The 16,912-nt window shown below is 34.1% G+C and overlaps 1 protein-coding gene and 1 non-coding gene across 5 annotated transcripts; both read left to right on the top strand.

Annotated features, from left to right (window-relative positions):
- The first annotated feature begins 3,173 nt into the window (after positions 1 to 3,173).
- On the top strand, positions 3,174 to 3,280 carry LOC128035066 (small nucleolar RNA R71). Its single transcript, XR_008191471.1, has one exon. It is a non-coding gene; the product is annotated as a small nucleolar RNA R71 (small nucleolar RNA).
- Positions 3,281 to 6,916: 3,636 nt separating this feature from the next.
- Positions 6,917 to 10,776, top strand: LOC105804801 (sugar transporter ERD6-like 14). Of its 4 annotated transcripts, none has more exons than XR_008191149.1 (18): positions 6,917 to 7,181; positions 7,262 to 7,324; positions 7,402 to 7,491; positions 7,565 to 7,624; positions 7,841 to 7,906; positions 8,001 to 8,066; positions 8,134 to 8,209; positions 8,295 to 8,359; positions 8,622 to 8,714; positions 8,800 to 8,880; positions 8,966 to 9,050; positions 9,144 to 9,187; positions 9,273 to 9,335; positions 9,418 to 9,477; positions 9,746 to 9,799; positions 9,881 to 10,028; positions 10,216 to 10,330; positions 10,418 to 10,776. XR_008191149.1 is itself a non-coding variant. In XM_012637573.2 (18 exons), exons 1-18 carry the CDS (start codon positions 6,990 to 6,992, stop codon positions 10,540 to 10,542), a joined length of 1,455 nt encoding a protein of 484 aa, XP_012493027.1. In that variant the 5' UTR covers positions 6,920 to 6,989; the 3' UTR covers positions 10,543 to 10,776. The 4 variants fall into 4 exon arrangements, 3 of the variants coding, with proteins under 3 accessions (XP_012493027.1, XP_012493028.2, XP_052480213.1); XM_012637573.2 differs by having other exon boundaries at positions 6,920 to 7,181; positions 9,881 to 9,937; XM_052624253.1 differs by having other exon boundaries at positions 6,946 to 7,096; positions 9,881 to 9,937.
- The last annotated feature ends 6,136 nt before the right edge of the window (positions 10,777 to 16,912 follow it).

The raw sequence follows: 16,912 nt of genomic DNA, 5'->3' as shown, positions 1-16,912 counted from the left end.
GCATGATTCCGAGCAAACTAATAAGAAAATAAACACAAATAGTAAAGAAGATTAAGAGGGCACAACTCAATCGAAACAACCATAAAAATAAAAATAAAAATAAAACCATAATTCAAAAGATAATTTATTAAATAAGTCTAAAAAATAAAAATAAAGGAACTAAAAAAATAAAAGCAAAGCTAAAATAAAAATAAAACGAAAACGAAAAAGAAAAGAAATAAACTCAATGGTACTAATAAAATTAAAGGTAATAGTAAAAATACTAAAATAATAGAAATAACATAAATAAATTAAAATTAAATTAAAATCTAAGCATAAGAAAAATAAAACAAATAATTAAATTAGATAAAAAATAATAAATAAATAATAAATAATAAAATAAAATAAAAAAGGGTAAAAGGGGAAGACCAACGAAAAATAATGGCCAGAGTAACGATGGGGCGTCGCGCGTGGGAAGTGGCAGGGTTAGTCAACTATGGGGAGAAGGGAAAGGAGGTGGGTGATTGGGGAAAAGGAGTTGGCTTGTTTGGGGAAGAAGAAAGAGACAAATTGAGGAAGAAATTTTAAGGTTTGGGTCACACGGCCATTTAAGGTGTTTTCTACCCGTGTGCAATTAAAAAGTAAGCCTAGTCTTCACACAGCCTCAGACACGTCTATGTGTCCAGGCCGTGTGGCAGACACGGCCATATGCCCAAGTCGTGTATCTCCTTCGCTTCTCCTAACTAGTGGGAGAGGTCATGTGGGTCACATAGCCACCCACATGCCCGTGTGGCCCGGCCATGTCTCTCGCACAGCCATGTGCCTTTCCTGTGTAACTCTCTAACTTGATTTAAAATTGAAAAAAATTATCTCCATGTTTCACACAACCTAGGACACGCCCGTGTGGACCATTTTAGGCCATGTAACCTTCGAATTTTTGAAAAATTAAGTCTCAGGTCACATGGCTATGTTGCCAGGCCGTGTAACTCACTGTCGAACCCCTTATTGTGCACACAGCCTAGGTCACGCCCGTGTGGCCAGGCCGTGTAGGTCAAAATTATTTTTTAATTTTTAAAATTAATTAGTTAAAAAACTAACATGAATTAAAAGAATTAGCAGAGTGTTAACACTCGGGTTGCCTCCCGAGAAGCGCTTATTTAGAGTCTAAGCTCGACTTACCTTGTATTCGCACGATCACAGTGGTTTACGAAGCCGAGGCTCCTCTTTCTCGCTATCAATGTTATTACCAAAATCAAGTTTAATTCGAATATTGTTTACCTTAAATGTGCCGAATTCAGAATAAGTTACCTCGACTATACTATGGGAGAAGACATTCAGTACCATAAATGGGTTTGATCCGTTTGCATCAAGCTTCGAAGGGGCAATTCCTGGATCTGTTTTGTCTAGTAGTACTTTGTCTCCAATCTTAAATTGGTGTGTTCCATCCACATGCTCATCATGACATCTCTTTAGCTCTTCATCTTGCTTTTTTTATTTCTCCTTAACATGTGTTCGCCATTCATCTAGTTCATTGATTTGTAACATTTGTTCATCATAAATCATTTTGTTTCTGTCGCATTAACTGGAACATGGCTCCATTACGGTTTTTCGAGGGGTTTCCTACAAAGAAGGTTGAGCCACATGGTCACTAACATTAACAAAAGATTTAAAATCATCTTGACCACTAGATGTTCTAACAGAATCACGAGCTTGAAGAGTAATCGATTCGTCACCTACACGAAGTATTAGCTCACCTGTACCAACATCACTTATAGTTCTAGCAGTTGTTAAAAAGGGTCGTTCTAAAATTTAATGTACCTCACTGTCTTCATCCATGTCTAAAACAACAAAGTCAACAGGGAATATGAATTTATCTATTTTAACAAACACATGTTTAATAACACCCTTAGGATATCTAATGGTTCTATCCACTAATTGAATACTCATCCTAGTTTGTTTGGGTTTCTCAAGACCTAATTGCATAGACATTTTATAGGGCATGGCATTAATACTAGCCCCTAAATCAGTCAAAGCATTATCAATATTCAAACTACCAATTAAACAAGGAATAGTAAAACTCATTGGATCTTTCAGTTTGTTGGGTAGTTATTTTGCAATATGGCTGAGTAAACTGCAGTTAGCTCCACAGTCAATGAATCATCTAGCTTCATTTTGTTTGCCAAAAGCTCCTTTAAAAATTTGACATAATTGGGCATCTGGGAAAGAGCTTCAACAAATGGTAAGTTAATATGTAATTTCTTTAAAAGTTCAAAAAATTTACCAAATTGTTCGTTCGTGTGGTCTCTCTTTGTCACATTAAGATATGGAACTAAAGGTTTATATTCAAACAACTAGTTTTTGCTCTTTCTGGCTTACCTCAACCTTATCGTTATTTATCACAATTTCTTCCCTTGGTTCTAGTTCAGATTCAAGTAACCGTTCTTCATCTCGCACAGTAATTGCATGAAGCTGCTCCCTTGGGTTAGTTTCGATATTGCTAGGCAAACTACCTTGTGGTCTTTTTGAGATTAACTTAGCAAGCTGACCTATTTGGTTCTCGAGCCCTTGAATTGATGCTTGTTGATTATTCAATGCTGCCTCAGTATTTTGAAAGTAGGTTTCTGACACCGAGATAAACTTTGTTAACATCTCCTCGAGGTTCGGCTTTTTGTCTTGCTAGTAAGGTTATTGTTGGAAGCTCGAAGGGAGTTGTGCTCTTTGATTTCCTTGACCACCTTAAGAGAAATTGGGATGGTTCCTCCAACCTGCATTATAGTAATTACTATAAGGGTTATTTTGAGGCCTAGAGTTGTTACCCATATAATTGATTTTTCGTTCTCTGTACTAGGAGCGAAGGGTAAACATTCTAGATTATTTATTCCTCCTCCATTTGTATCGCATTGCATCACTAGATGTACCTGCGTTGAAACATAGAAGCCATCAATTTTTTATTTAATTGTTCTATCTGATTTGATAACATGGTGACTACATCTAAGTTGAAAACATCGGCTGCTTTCACCGGCTTCATCCTCATAACTTACCACTGATAATTATTCAGTGCCATCTTTTCTATAAATTCATAAGCCACTTCGGGTGTTTTATTATTCAGAGTACCACCAGCTACTGCGTCAATTAACTACCTTGTTGAGGGATTCAAACCGTTGTAGAAGGTTTGAACTTGTAGCCATAGAGGTAACCTATGGTGAATGCACCATCTCAATAAATCCTTATACCTCTCCCATGCATCATATAGGGTATCTAAATTGATCTGCATAAAGGAGGAGATATCATTCCTCAACTTGGCTGTCTTAGCCGGTGGAAATTACTTCAGAAGGAACTTATCGGTCATTTGAGCCCATGTAGTAATGGAACCTCGTGGTAAAGAATTTAACCAATGTTTAGCTTTGTTCTTCAATGAGAAAAGAAATAACCGTAAACGAATGGCATCGTTAGTGACGCCATTAATGTTGAAAGTATCGTAGATTTCTAGGAAATTAGCCAAATGAGTATTTGGATCTTCGTCTTGCAAACCATCGAACTGAATAAACTGTTGTACCATATGAATAGTGTTCAGCTTCAGTTCGAAATTATTTACAGCAATGGTGGGTCTCAGAATACTCAATTCAACCCTAGTTAGAGTGGGTTTGGCATAGTCATTCATAGTACGAGGAACAAGATCTGGAACTACAACAACTGCGGGAGGTAGCTGACTATTCTATTTATCACCCATTTCCTCAGTAATAATAATTTCCTCTTGTTCGTCTACTATATTCTCTTGACTCTGCCTTGCTTCTCTACGGTTTCTACGAGTTGTACTTTCAATTTCAGTATCAAATAACAATGGTCCATACGGGTTTCTTTTAGTCATAAACTAAAGGAACCTGCCAGAAACAAATAAAAGAGAAATTAGAACGTAAAAATTGAACTAAAAGAATAAATAAATTAATAAAAATGGCTAAATTAATAAAAATAAAGTGTTCCTAATATTTTATTCCCCAGCAACGGCGCCAAAAACTTGATGGTCACTAAACTAACTATAAATACGACAAAGGCAAGCGCACCTATCGAACAATAGTATAGTTATGGTGAGTAGAGAATATCGTATCCACGAGGACTAGAAGTATTAGTAATTATTGTTTTTCTATTATTTAGCCGACAATTTGGAGTGATGTGCTTTAATCTAAATTTATAAACTAATTTAACTAAGAACGCAACAGAGAATGAATCAAAGAAATAATAAAAAATTAACCAATGAGATAGACAATACCCAGGAAAGAATCCACTTAGACTTCACCTTTTATTATGAATCTGAATTAAACGATTTATTCACTTGTGTCTTGATCCATAGAAATCCCTAAATTATGTTAATATCTCTTTCGAGAGTAAGAAGAACTGACTTTAGGTTGATTAATTGAAATATCTTTCTAATTAAAACCCTTATCATTGCATTAACTTGATTTATGGATTCCCCTATTAGATTTGACTCTAATTTGTTATATTTATGTCGTCCTATTTTTAGGATTGCATGCAACTCCACTCAATTATGCTATATCTACTCTTAAGCAGGGACTTTTGCTCCACTAAATTAAAAAAATTAAACATGAATTAATATCCTAGAAATATTAAAACAAGAAATAAGCATACATAATTGAGAACAAGAATCAAATATTTATCGCGTAAAAATAGACATTAAATAAAAGGATTCATCATAGGTTTCATCCTCCCTAGGCATCTAGGGAATTAATTCATAATCCTAAATAGAAACATCTCAAAATCAGAATAACCACAAGACATAAAGAAACTCAATAAAACTTCAAAAGAAATTAAAGGGAGATCTTCAATCTTGATAGAGATCTGCTTCCGAGTTGGTTCCAATGGCGTTCTTCGAGTGTTTTTTTCGATCTTCTCTGATTGACCCATTATGTCTTCTTCTAATGGGTATTTATAGACTTTAGAATGCTCAGAAAGCCTAAAAATTGGGATTTTTCACGTATTTGGGAAGCAAGGTGCGAAATCGACATGGGCTGGCACATGGGAGTGTCCAGCCTATATGGCTCACACGAGCGTGTGTCCAACCCGTATGGAAATGCCCAGGTCGTGCGGCTCCTGAAAACAACTCTAGTTGTCCGATTTTGGCTCATTTTTCGCTCTTTTCACTCCCAAATGCTCTCCCAAGTATAGAAACATGAATTTAAAGTATTAGAAGCATCAAATTCACTAATTTGCATAATTAATCATCCAAAAACGCATTAAGAATTAGATTAAAATTTGTTACTTTTATAGCTTATCAATAATCATCTACCAGTTCCATCTTCGTACATTTTCATGTATTTGAGGAAATTGGAAACTTGTAGAATAATTTTGACATCGCCTTTCCACGATGGAGAGCTATTTTTGCACTGATCTTTCGTCTCATTTGTTCCGGCTTCACACTCTTATTAAATCTCATCCCTACTTTCTGCCAACCTTGAAATACACAACCAACGTCAGTTCTATAATTGCCCCGTCAAAAATAACGTACACAAAAAATAACGAGTTATACATCTTTAAAACAATTTTTGTCTCATCTTCTACAAAACCCAAAACTTTCTCTTTCTTTTTTTTTTCTTTTCCAGTTGAAGACTTACAACAATGCTCCACAAAAACCAGTATATGTAAGGGTTGGTGCCACCAAAGACCCTGGCGACACCAAATAAAATTCAATTTAAAATTGAATTTCTGCCACCGATGCCACAAATGGTAATGTAGGTAGAAAAAAAAATCACTTTCTGCCACCGGTGCCACTGGTGCCGCCAATGGTAATGTAGGTAAAAAAAACCATTTTTTGCCACCGATGTTGCCAATGGAAATAGAGGGACCAAAAAAATTAATTTTTTTAAATCAGTGCCGCCAATAAAAATGACAACACCAAAAAAGAGATCAGTGTCGCCAATGCCAAGGGCAATACCAAAATTACTTTCTGGCAGGCTTTTTTTTTTCAAATATATAAACTAGTGTCGCCAATGACAACGGCGACACCTATTAAAATGTATATTCTTTCTTTTTCCTTCAGAATACGGTGGTTTTAGTTGCTAATGCTTACCTGTATATATACTGCTGCCGCCAATATCAATGGAGGCACCCTTGGAAATTATTTTTTTAAGAAACTAGCCAATGATTGGGGAGTTATTAGGGGTGGTGCCACCAATGGCAACGATACAACTGAGGTTCACTGTAGCAAACAAGTCATTTATATACATGATTTTGAAAGTGGATCATTTTCATAATTAATAAAAACTTTTTGGTCAATTTTATAAAAAAAAAAACCCATTAAAGGGAGGAATTCACTTCCAATGTAAAATTTAAGTGATTTTACACTATTTCAGAATTTTTTTTATATGTTTAATATTTTAACAACTCAATCGTTATATTTTATGCTTCAATAATATAGATTATGCTTTTAAATTTGACATAAAATAAAATATTTTAACTATTCATTTTATGTAAAAAAATTCAACTATTAAAAATATATTAATATAGATAATATTTTGTATTGATGTGATATGGATATCGAATTGATTCAAAAATTTACATGCATAACAAGTATAAACAATTTGATAAATTCATTGGTTGGATTGTTAAAATATTAAACTTATAATAATAAGTTATGAAAGGATATAAAACCGCTTAAAATTTAGAATGGTGTAAGTGGACACCTCTCCATTATATATTAACAATCCAATCTACTATATTTCATTCTCCATATATAAGTTTGACATAAATTAAAATTTTCTAATTATTTATTTTATATAAATAATTTAACAGTTAAATATATATTCATATAAATAATATTTTAAATCATAATGATTGTCACATCAATTAAAAGTTTTACCACATGACTGTACAATCTTCTTAAGTGGTAACGTTATATCTACGGCACTAATTTTGAAAACGAATTTTTTTGTTCTTTTACAAATTGTTATTTGAAATTTACTATTGATTCTTTTAGCATCTTCGAAGAGGAACAATCTATGGAGCAGCAAAGAAACGAGGCAACTGAGCGTTTGCTTTCCAGACAAGGACACCACAACCTTGTTTACAATGAGGAAAATGGTGGTGTTGGTGTCGGGGATGAAGGGTTGGTGACTGTTTCCAATTTTACCAGCATTCTTGGTCTTAGCACCCTTACGGCTGCTTGCATTACCTTTGGTTTTGGCTGTGCCGTACGTGCCTTTTCGTTGAACTGTTCTTTGAACAGTTTTAAAAATGATGGAACTTACTAATTTCTTGGATTGCATGGCAGATAGGATATTCATCGCCTACTCAATCTTCAATCATGGAAGACTTGGGACTTTCTGTGGCTGAGGTTAAACAACCCATCCACTATTTATGTTCCGATTTTTAAGAGGTTTCAATTTGACAGCCAGTTCTCTGTTTCTGCAGTTCTCACTTTTTGGTTCAATTCTAAGTATTGGATCACTAATAGGTGCTGCAATAAGTGGGAAGATAACAGATTTGTTTGGTCGGAAAATGGTAAGCCTTCTGGAGAATTATTGAATATTAATTTGCTAAAATCTTACAAACTAGCTCCCATGTCTCGAACCAGACCATGTGGATCTTGAATTTGTTCTACATCGGTGGATGGCTTGCCATAGCATTTACAAAGGTTTCAGCTCTTCTGCTTATTCTTTCATAAGCTTTTCTTTACGACATGCTCGAGTTATGTACAAAGTCGGATATAAAGTTGCATTGGTTTTTTTCCATCACAATGCTAACTAGGATCCTGGCTGTAAGGCAATGATGGATCCATTAGAGGATTTTCAGGATTATTTAAGCTGTCATGATCAATTTAACATTGCTTGCTTTCATTTGTTTTCAAAAGGCCCCTTTGTTGCTTAACCTTGGAAGACTATCACTAGGATTCACAAATGGAATTTCCAATTACTTGGTAACTCATTTGAAGTCTGCTTTGATACATTTTCTTTTATCCATTAGTTGTGAAATGTTGAATTACAATGGATTACCATTTCGATCTCAAACAGGCGTCCATCTACGTTGCAGAAATAACAACAAAGAATGTCAGGGGAAGGTTTACAATCATAGTGCAGGTCATTAATCAAACATTGCCTGTAATGCACTTATTGGCTCATGGTTCTTATACTACTTGTTCTGCAGTTTTTAACTGGTTGGGGCGCGTCGTTCATGTTTGTTGTTGGTTCCTTTGTCCATTGGCGCACATTGGCTCTGTTAGGTAACTAGAACTTCCTGAATTGCATTGGAAATTGGTTAGGCAATCAGATAGTTTTGTAACAGTTATTGAATGATTTTACATACAGCCACGATTCCCGGTCTGCTTCAACTCCTACTTCTCTTCTTCATACCAGAATCTCCTCAATGGCTGGTGAGTACAATTCGAGTTTCTTTTAAATTTTACAGCTACGATTCGGTGCCTATCTTAAAGGCTCAAGTAAAAAGAAAACAGAAAATCTCATTACTAACCAGCAAGATATTGTCCGTTTTGTTATGGAAATGTCTAGTTTTGTCCTACAGCTACCAAATGGCTTTGAGTTTCTACAAATATATCATAGCAGATCATCATGAGTTTTCTATTTTGGTTGAAATCTCCTCTGTGATATATGGCCACTGAGAATATTTCTGTGCAGGCAAAAGTTGGTCGTGAGAAAGAGCTTGAAGCCGCTTTGTTGTGCCTCAGGGGAGATAAAGCTGATATTTCTCATGAAGCAACTGAAATAAAAGTAACCTTTGTTTTTTTTCTTAGGAAAAAAGTATAAACTTTTATAATGGTTCAATTTCTGCTTGTCTGAGCTTATCTTTTTACAGGATTATGTGGAATCTCTTAAAAGTTTCTCGAGTGAAGGAATTTTAGACATATTTCAAAAGCAGTATGTTCGGCCATTACTTGTAAGACACGTAACTTGGTTGAAATTGATCAATTTCTCTATATTTGCTATATAATCCATTGATATATCTCTTGTTTTCCTTAAAGACTGTTGCTGGAGTGTTGGTCCTGATGAATTTGGGAGGAATCAATGCGCTTGCATATTATTCTGGTGCTATTTTTGTCTCAGCTGGTAATATTACTGGCCTTAACAATCTCCATAGCACTTCAAGAAAATTTATGAATAGTTCAACTACATTAAGTTCTATTTTATGACAATTGAAAGGTGTATCTAGCATGGTCGGGCTCATCACATTAGCTGCTACTCAGGTTTGCTTCACTGTCATTTTGGATAGAAAATTTCTCCATTGATGAGATGATGTCTCAGTAACTAAAGAAATGTTCTGTTTTACAGACAGTAATTGGTATTTTGGGTGCAACCTTAATTGATAAATTAGGAAGACGACCACTCCTACTGGTTAGCCAAGGATAAAATTTTTGTAATGATCTGCCAAGTAAAATGCATTGTTACTGAACAATGATTTAACTGTGTCAATCAGGTTTCATCAGCTGGATTATGCTTTAGTAGCTTCCTCACAGGAGTATCATTCTTCTTAAAGGTACTAATGTTTCATCACCCTCGCGTATGCTTACATCAAAGGTATTATCCCTTAAGATAGTTCTATTTCCCTCACAAGTACCTATGACCTCTCCCTCAGTTTGAATCAATGTAAGCGTAAGCAAGGGGATATCGTGCAATGATGCAGGAGAAACATTCGAAGCCCGGTCATTATAACTAAAAACGTGCCTTTATTTTCCCCCAGATGATATTATTACTGCATTTCACTATGTCCTAACATATCAAATACAATGATCAATATTGAGCAGGATTTTAATTGGTGGGATCAAGGTAGTCCTATTGTGGCATTCATTGGCGTATTGGCAAGTCATCCATTTTCCCCTTCCATTCTGTTTTTCTCCCCTTTTCCTTTAGCAATTCTAAATATTGGATAATGCTTTCAGATGTACATGGGCTCATATGCACTTGGCGGAGTACTACCATTGCTATTACTATCAGAGGTCTGCAAATTGTGTTCCATGTTGCTCCAACTCTTCATTTTTCTTGAAGTAACCATATTCGACACCTGTGTCCAACCATATCCAGACATGGGTATGAGGATACCAAAAGCCTTTCAAATAAATGAAAAAAACTACTAAAATTTGAGTATACCTACGTCGGATACATGTCAACACCCGACACTCACACTTCACTCTAAGTAACATAGGTGTTTGCCTTTGTTTACTTATTCGGTCATCCATTTTTGCATCATATTGAAATATATTTACTTCTGCCACAGTTATTTCCAATAAATGTAAAAGGTTCAGCAGGAAGCATCTGTAATGTTATGGGCAATTTCACTGGTTGGCTTGTCGCATACTACTTCAACTTCCTAATTGAATGGAGCTCAACAGGTGATTGATGCCTATTCATTTTTTTCATAATATTTCTCAAGCTTTTTGACCTTAACAACCACTGCATTTCTTTTGCCATTGTTTCAGGAATATTCTTTATATTTTCAGCCTTTAGCTTTGCAAATTTCATCCTAACAGCAACAATGGTACCCGAGACTAAAGGACGAACATTGGAGGAAATACGAGCATCAATTACTCATTCTTCAGATTGAAATAGCAATTTGATTTAAATATTGATCACTCTAGCTGCTGGTGTTACTAGACAGTAATGTTGGTAATAATAATATTTTATTGCTAAGTAATAATTAATAATTATTGATCAAATAATTGGATTATAAAGACAACTTTTGTAGGTATAACTTTATGTAAAGTTGTATTGTAAAACAACACAAGCCAAGAGTATCTCATCAAAAGATATATATTTATGAAAGAGTATATCATGAAAAGATACACTTATTAGATGTCTAGATAAATGACTTTTCTATTAGTCAATTTTACAATTCTGTTTGGAGTGTTCAAGGTTTTTTTTCTTTTTCTTTTTTATCTTGGAAGTGATCTGCACGCCTCAAAGCAATTATATTTTAAAAATTATTTTTATTTTTTCTAACCATTTTAAGATTTTTATATCATGCCTTTCTTATAAGAATTTAATATATAAAGAAAGAATAATGGTTTATCGCCCTGATATATGCTTTAAGATTAATGTTAAAACAATAAATATTCTATATATGGTTATAAATTACAAGTGTTGTTCGTTATTTGATTATAATACAAGTAAACTAGTTGTTTCATTTGTTGCATAATTTTTTTATGTTATTTAGAATACAATTTATGAATTGATTGTAACACCCTATACTTGGTCCGATTGTCAAACCAGAGCTATAGAACTTCACATTAGTCACCTAAGTGACTCTACATTAACTCTCAATCTAACCTCCAACACACCAGCAGATAACAACATAGAATGTGCTTAAGTTATTAATGTGCCGCAGAATGACAAATAAGTACTTACAGCAAAACTCTATTAACCAGCTCCCATACAAATAAGAGTTCACATACTTGTGGGGGTCTCGCATACAAAAAAAAAAAGAAGTTAAGTTTTCTCATGCATAATTGAGGGTTCATAAATAAGTGTAAACAAAAGTAAAATATGCACAAAAATAAGACAACTCAAGCTTGCGAACTCACTTTGCAGGCTTTTGGGTTCACAACAGCAGAATACTTCACTAAATTAACAACTTTACATGGTAGCACATAAGGAATTAGAAAAAAAATGAATTAACATTATGCAAACACTAAGTTTTTACAAATCCAATCACATCTTGGGGCATAATATTTCATTTTCTAACATAAGGGTTCGCATGTAACACCTTATACCCGGTTTGATCACCTGACCTGAGCTATAAGGTATTACAACTGTAAAACATCAATGTTATTCACTATCTCAACATAAATGATTAAACACTTCTTAACATAGTATAATTACAATCATTCAATGATAATCCATCATAATCGAGCATAAGAAGCTATTAAAACAGCCCAGAAACAAATCTGGACTAATTTGAAACTTTTACAAAAATTCAGGTGAAAAGTGAAAACAGGGGTTACACGGTCTTAAGGTCACATGGCCGTGTGACAAGGTTAAGACTGTGTGATCCCATAACATGGTCGTGTGTCTAACCGTGTAATAAAATTAAGTCGTGTACTCCTGAGACACACGATCGTGTGCCTAGGCCATGTAACTAATTGTTGCCGTATAGACAAACCTGTACCAAAATTAAACAAACCACATGGTCGTGTCATGAAACTATGTGGGACACGCGCCCATGTGGCAGACCGTGTCACAAGCCGTGCATATGTGAAAGTAGCGTATAAAACAAGCAATTTCAACCTAAATTACTTAGACCACAAGTCATGCAATTGTCAGCCAACAACCTACATAAAATGTACCAAAACTTTTCAAAACATGGAAAATCACATTCAAACTAAGTGTCTAACCAATATGCCCTCATTGGTACCACAATTTAATCATAAGCATTAACCATCCAAACCTAAACAAAACTAGCTTTCCATACTTGTACATTCACCAAATCAACACCAATTACTAAATGCCAAAATCATCAATTGAAATTCACCAATTAGCTTATCATATAAATACCAATTTATAACATGCCAAAAATTGAGTTAGAAGAAATTGAGTTGTGAAATCAAGAGTAGTCATGTCTCGATTTTGAGTTGAGATTTTGGAAATTTTGAACAAGTAACTTGATTTGGTTCAGTGGTTAGATGTTCTTGTTATGTGTGTGAGGTTATGGGTTCGAATCCTATTTCTTGAAATTTTTCTATTTTTTATTAACCTCTTTGCTTTGGAAATATGGGTTATAAGTTATTTTTGATCAATTGATGTTAAGAATTTAGTGGTTAAGTTTAAGTATACCTTTGGTCTTGTGTTCAAATTTTTGCGTATGCAATGGGGAAAATGTTTTTATGATATTCCTTAAATTAGTTTTGTTATGTTCTTTAAGAGGTTGATTAACTTCCTTCCCCATTCTTTTTCTTCAAAACGTTCATTCTTCCCTTCTTTTGTTTTTGTTTTTCTTCACTGCAATTATATTTTTCTTTTCCCTCGTTTCGTTGATATGTTATTTGAATCTTTCCAAAATGTTACGCCAAATTCCCTTGTGCTATTAATCTTCAATCGAACTGTAAGTGTCCTCTCTGAAGTTGGTTTGTTTAAGTTATGATAAACAAAGTTATGTTTCCTTTTTCTAAAGGGTAATTTTCTTATTCGCATAAGTTTTGTTAGGCAAAGATCTTGAGAGTGACGTTTCTTTAACGATTTAAGTTTCGTGTTTCAGTTTACGAGTAAAGGTAAGCGTCTAACTCCGTTTGATATTTGGTGTTGAAGTTCTTCGACGTACTTCAGTTTAGATGTTAATTTAAACGTTTTATTTCGGTGTCTAGGCCGTGTAACTCACAATTTACGAATTAGGACCACATGAGCAAGTGACATAGGTGTGATCCAGACCATGTGGAGTCACACAGGCCAGCTTTTTGGGCCGTGTGAAACCACACGGGTGTGTGGGCCAATATTTGGGATTTTTCCCTCGGGCTACAAACATCGTTCAAAACGAATGCAAGCCTACTGTAAGGTTTGTACAATCTGAATTAGGTTATATAACTTGATATCTGATGATGAACAACTTGTGATCTGTACGTATATTTTCTATGTTTGAACCTAATTAAGTAGGGTCAGTCAAAACGTAATGTGTTCTTGTTTAAGGTATACGAACTATTTATGTACGATTTGTATTCTATTAAGTTTGATGGTACGCCTCTACATTACTCTGTTTTTTAAGAACATGTGATATCCGAATATGTTGAATTGATTGGTACTGATTCTGATTTATAACCATGCATATGACTTCATGGAAAATATGATATTATTTTTTATTTTTTGATAATTTGTTTTATAATGCATGGACTCACATACTTACTAACTCTGTTACTGTATGATAGCATGACTTACATACTTATCACTCTGATTTTGTATATGCATGACATGACACATTGCATGGAACTTGGGATGATGTGAAAGTGGGAAGTTTCTGGCAGTTTGATGATATGTATTATCTGGTGTTCATCCACGATTCTATTCTTGCAGCTTCATTGCAATGTAGGGGCTTGATCACATATATCTGATATGATAGTTTTATTTGCAAAATTCTGGTGGCACTGTCCACAGTTATCTGTTTGTGTGATTTGGTTGGACGAGTCCCAGGGGAACTCTATTTTGGTGTGTAGCGGAGTTGGGTAGGATGTTTTCTGATAAATTTGCATTCTGATTTGTTTTGAAAAATACTACATTTTCATAAAAATACATCCTCTACGTAGCTCTATTCAGTTCTGCTATACTCTGTTTTATTTTATTATGTTATGCTTTGTCTTGTTCTATTTGGGATTTTTGTTGTATTAGCATGATGGAAACCTCCGTGATACTCTGATCTGTTTCGTTCTGGTCTTATAATCGCTTTTAAGTTTTCTGTGTTACTTTGACTTATATGTTATGTTATGTTAATCGTAATTGATGTTGGCTATACATTGGGCTTTATAGCTCACCTCTTGGTTTTATCTTAGTTCGTTCAAGTAAGGCTTTAACTTAGGACCGAACAATGTGTGGGAGCTTTGATTGTTTTGCGATAATGTAGAAATGTTTTTGATCTTTTGAGTTTGTAATCTGTTTCTGAGTTCGTCTTAATGTTTGCTAAATTCATTAGTAGTTGATCATTTCTAACGCGAAACTAAAAAATCACTCAATTCGATAAAACGGATTTTGGTTTTCAACCTTAAACTCCAAAAGATTTTCCGCCACGAATCAAGTAAAGTTTTGAATGTTTTCTGGATAATTACTAAAATCAATTTTCAATACGTTGGTGTAACTTGTCCAGATTCAGTTTAAACTTCTAGGCCGGGTTTGGCGTGTTACACAATTCAACAAATTAACAATGCATTATAGGTTTCAAACACCCATATGCCATTAAATATCAAACCAAACCAAAATACCATTAAGGATTTACATCAACAAACATATTTCATATTACAAATAGCACAAAACATGGCAAAATGATCTTAAACATACATATACCAAAACCCTATTTACATGCCACTTATAACCAGACCAAAATAAACAAATAGCTACCGAAAAATTTGACGAATAGTGTGATCTCCAACGATGTTCCAATCGATAGCATGAATCTAACAATCTACAAGGAAGAAAACCAAAATAAGGTAAGCTTACATAAAGCTTAGTAAGTTCGTATAATTAAACAACACTTACCTGTCATTTTAATCATACAATTTGAATATGGCATAACTAGAATTTCCAAGCCTCGTTCCACATTCCCTATCATACCACATGGTTAGACATGTATATACAACGTTGCAAGATACTAAGATTACTTGTTTCACATGCCAAAATTCATTACCACGTAATTGTACAACCACTTAATGCCATGAGATCCATTTTTGAATAGTTCATTAACTGTTTTGTCTGAAGAATTATAGTAAATTAATTTCAGATACACGAGAAATTAATGCTCACAGAGGCTGGCAATCGGGACATTAACCAATACTCGATGATGCTCACACAAGTTGACAAGAATCTATAAAAAATGTTAGATTCCAACCATCGGTATGGTATCCACCACCGATATATAGTACCTATGTAACACCCTATACCCAGCTTGGTCGCCAAGCCCTAATATCAAGATGCAACACCACCGTCTCATATCATACTCATAGTCAATTGTCACATTATTAAGAAATCATCCTCTTTACCAGTGATCTTATAAATTTTTAGTCAAACATTTATCAATCATCATTAGAACATGTCAAACATACTTTAAATAAACTTATAATAATAATTAAACATGCATTAGGATCACTTAGCAAAATTTCTAAGACATATGCATTAGGATCACTTAGCAAAATTTCTAAGACAATCACGTAGGTATTGATACTAAACCATGGGAATCGATATTTTCCTTAAGTGGTATCAATACCACCTGGAAAATCGATACCAAATTTTCATTTTGTTTCTTGTCTAAAATCAAAACACAAGAAAATATAGATACAATTGAAAAAGTATAGATAAAATTACCTCGAGTATCAATAATCGTGATATGGTATCAATAACAATTTGCGATTCTGGCTTCCTACACATTTCAAAATCACAGAGGTACCGTGTTTACAACACGAATATTGATACCCCTACTTCAGACCAATACAAATACAATATTTTTAGGAATATCAGTCACTCTCACTTGTACCAATTCATCATGATATCATATTATCATCAAATAAACATCAAAACGGTCGTAATAATAGTCTCAAACATCGAAAATAAGTTTAAAATGTAATCAGCATAATACGATTCAATTCTCAAAATCCTAAGAGCAATTAAGCTATGGAGCTTTCAACACATCTTGAAAAATATCATTAAAAGTCTACCACATTTCCTTATTCCCAAAACATAAACAAATAACAATAACACCTACGAAAAAATGAAAACGTACTTGCTTGGATCACCTCTTGGAACCACACCGCTCACACCGACACTTAACTACCCTGCAAGGGTTTTAAGAAAGGAGTGCGTAAGCTTAACAAGCTCAGTGAATGCCTAGAACAACTACTATGCAAACAATTCATCCAGCATCAACGAAACAACTATATAGCACAACCTCAACAGTTCCAGTTCTAGTGTCATAATATACTTGTACATTATTTCTAGTTCATTAACATGGTAATCATATTCACTTTTAAGCATATATCACATTACATATATAATCACATAACATTTAAGAATATATCACAATACTCATATAATCACACAACACTCAAGCATATATTACAATACTCATAGCATGTTTATAGATAAATTGCATAGCAACCACCTACTTATTTAGGCATACATCACAATACACATATATATACATTTTAAGATAATTTGACACTTGAGCTATGAAATATAAAAGTGAGCTTTATCATCACTCATCAGATATACGGATGTCCAATACATCACAT

Source organism: Gossypium raimondii, chromosome 11 (assembly GCF_025698545.1).
Source record: "Gossypium raimondii isolate GPD5lz chromosome 11, ASM2569854v1, whole genome shotgun sequence".
Lineage (NCBI taxonomy): Eukaryota > Viridiplantae > Streptophyta > Magnoliopsida > Malvales > Malvaceae > Gossypium > Gossypium raimondii.
This window is presented reverse-complemented; position numbering and strand designations above follow the sequence as displayed.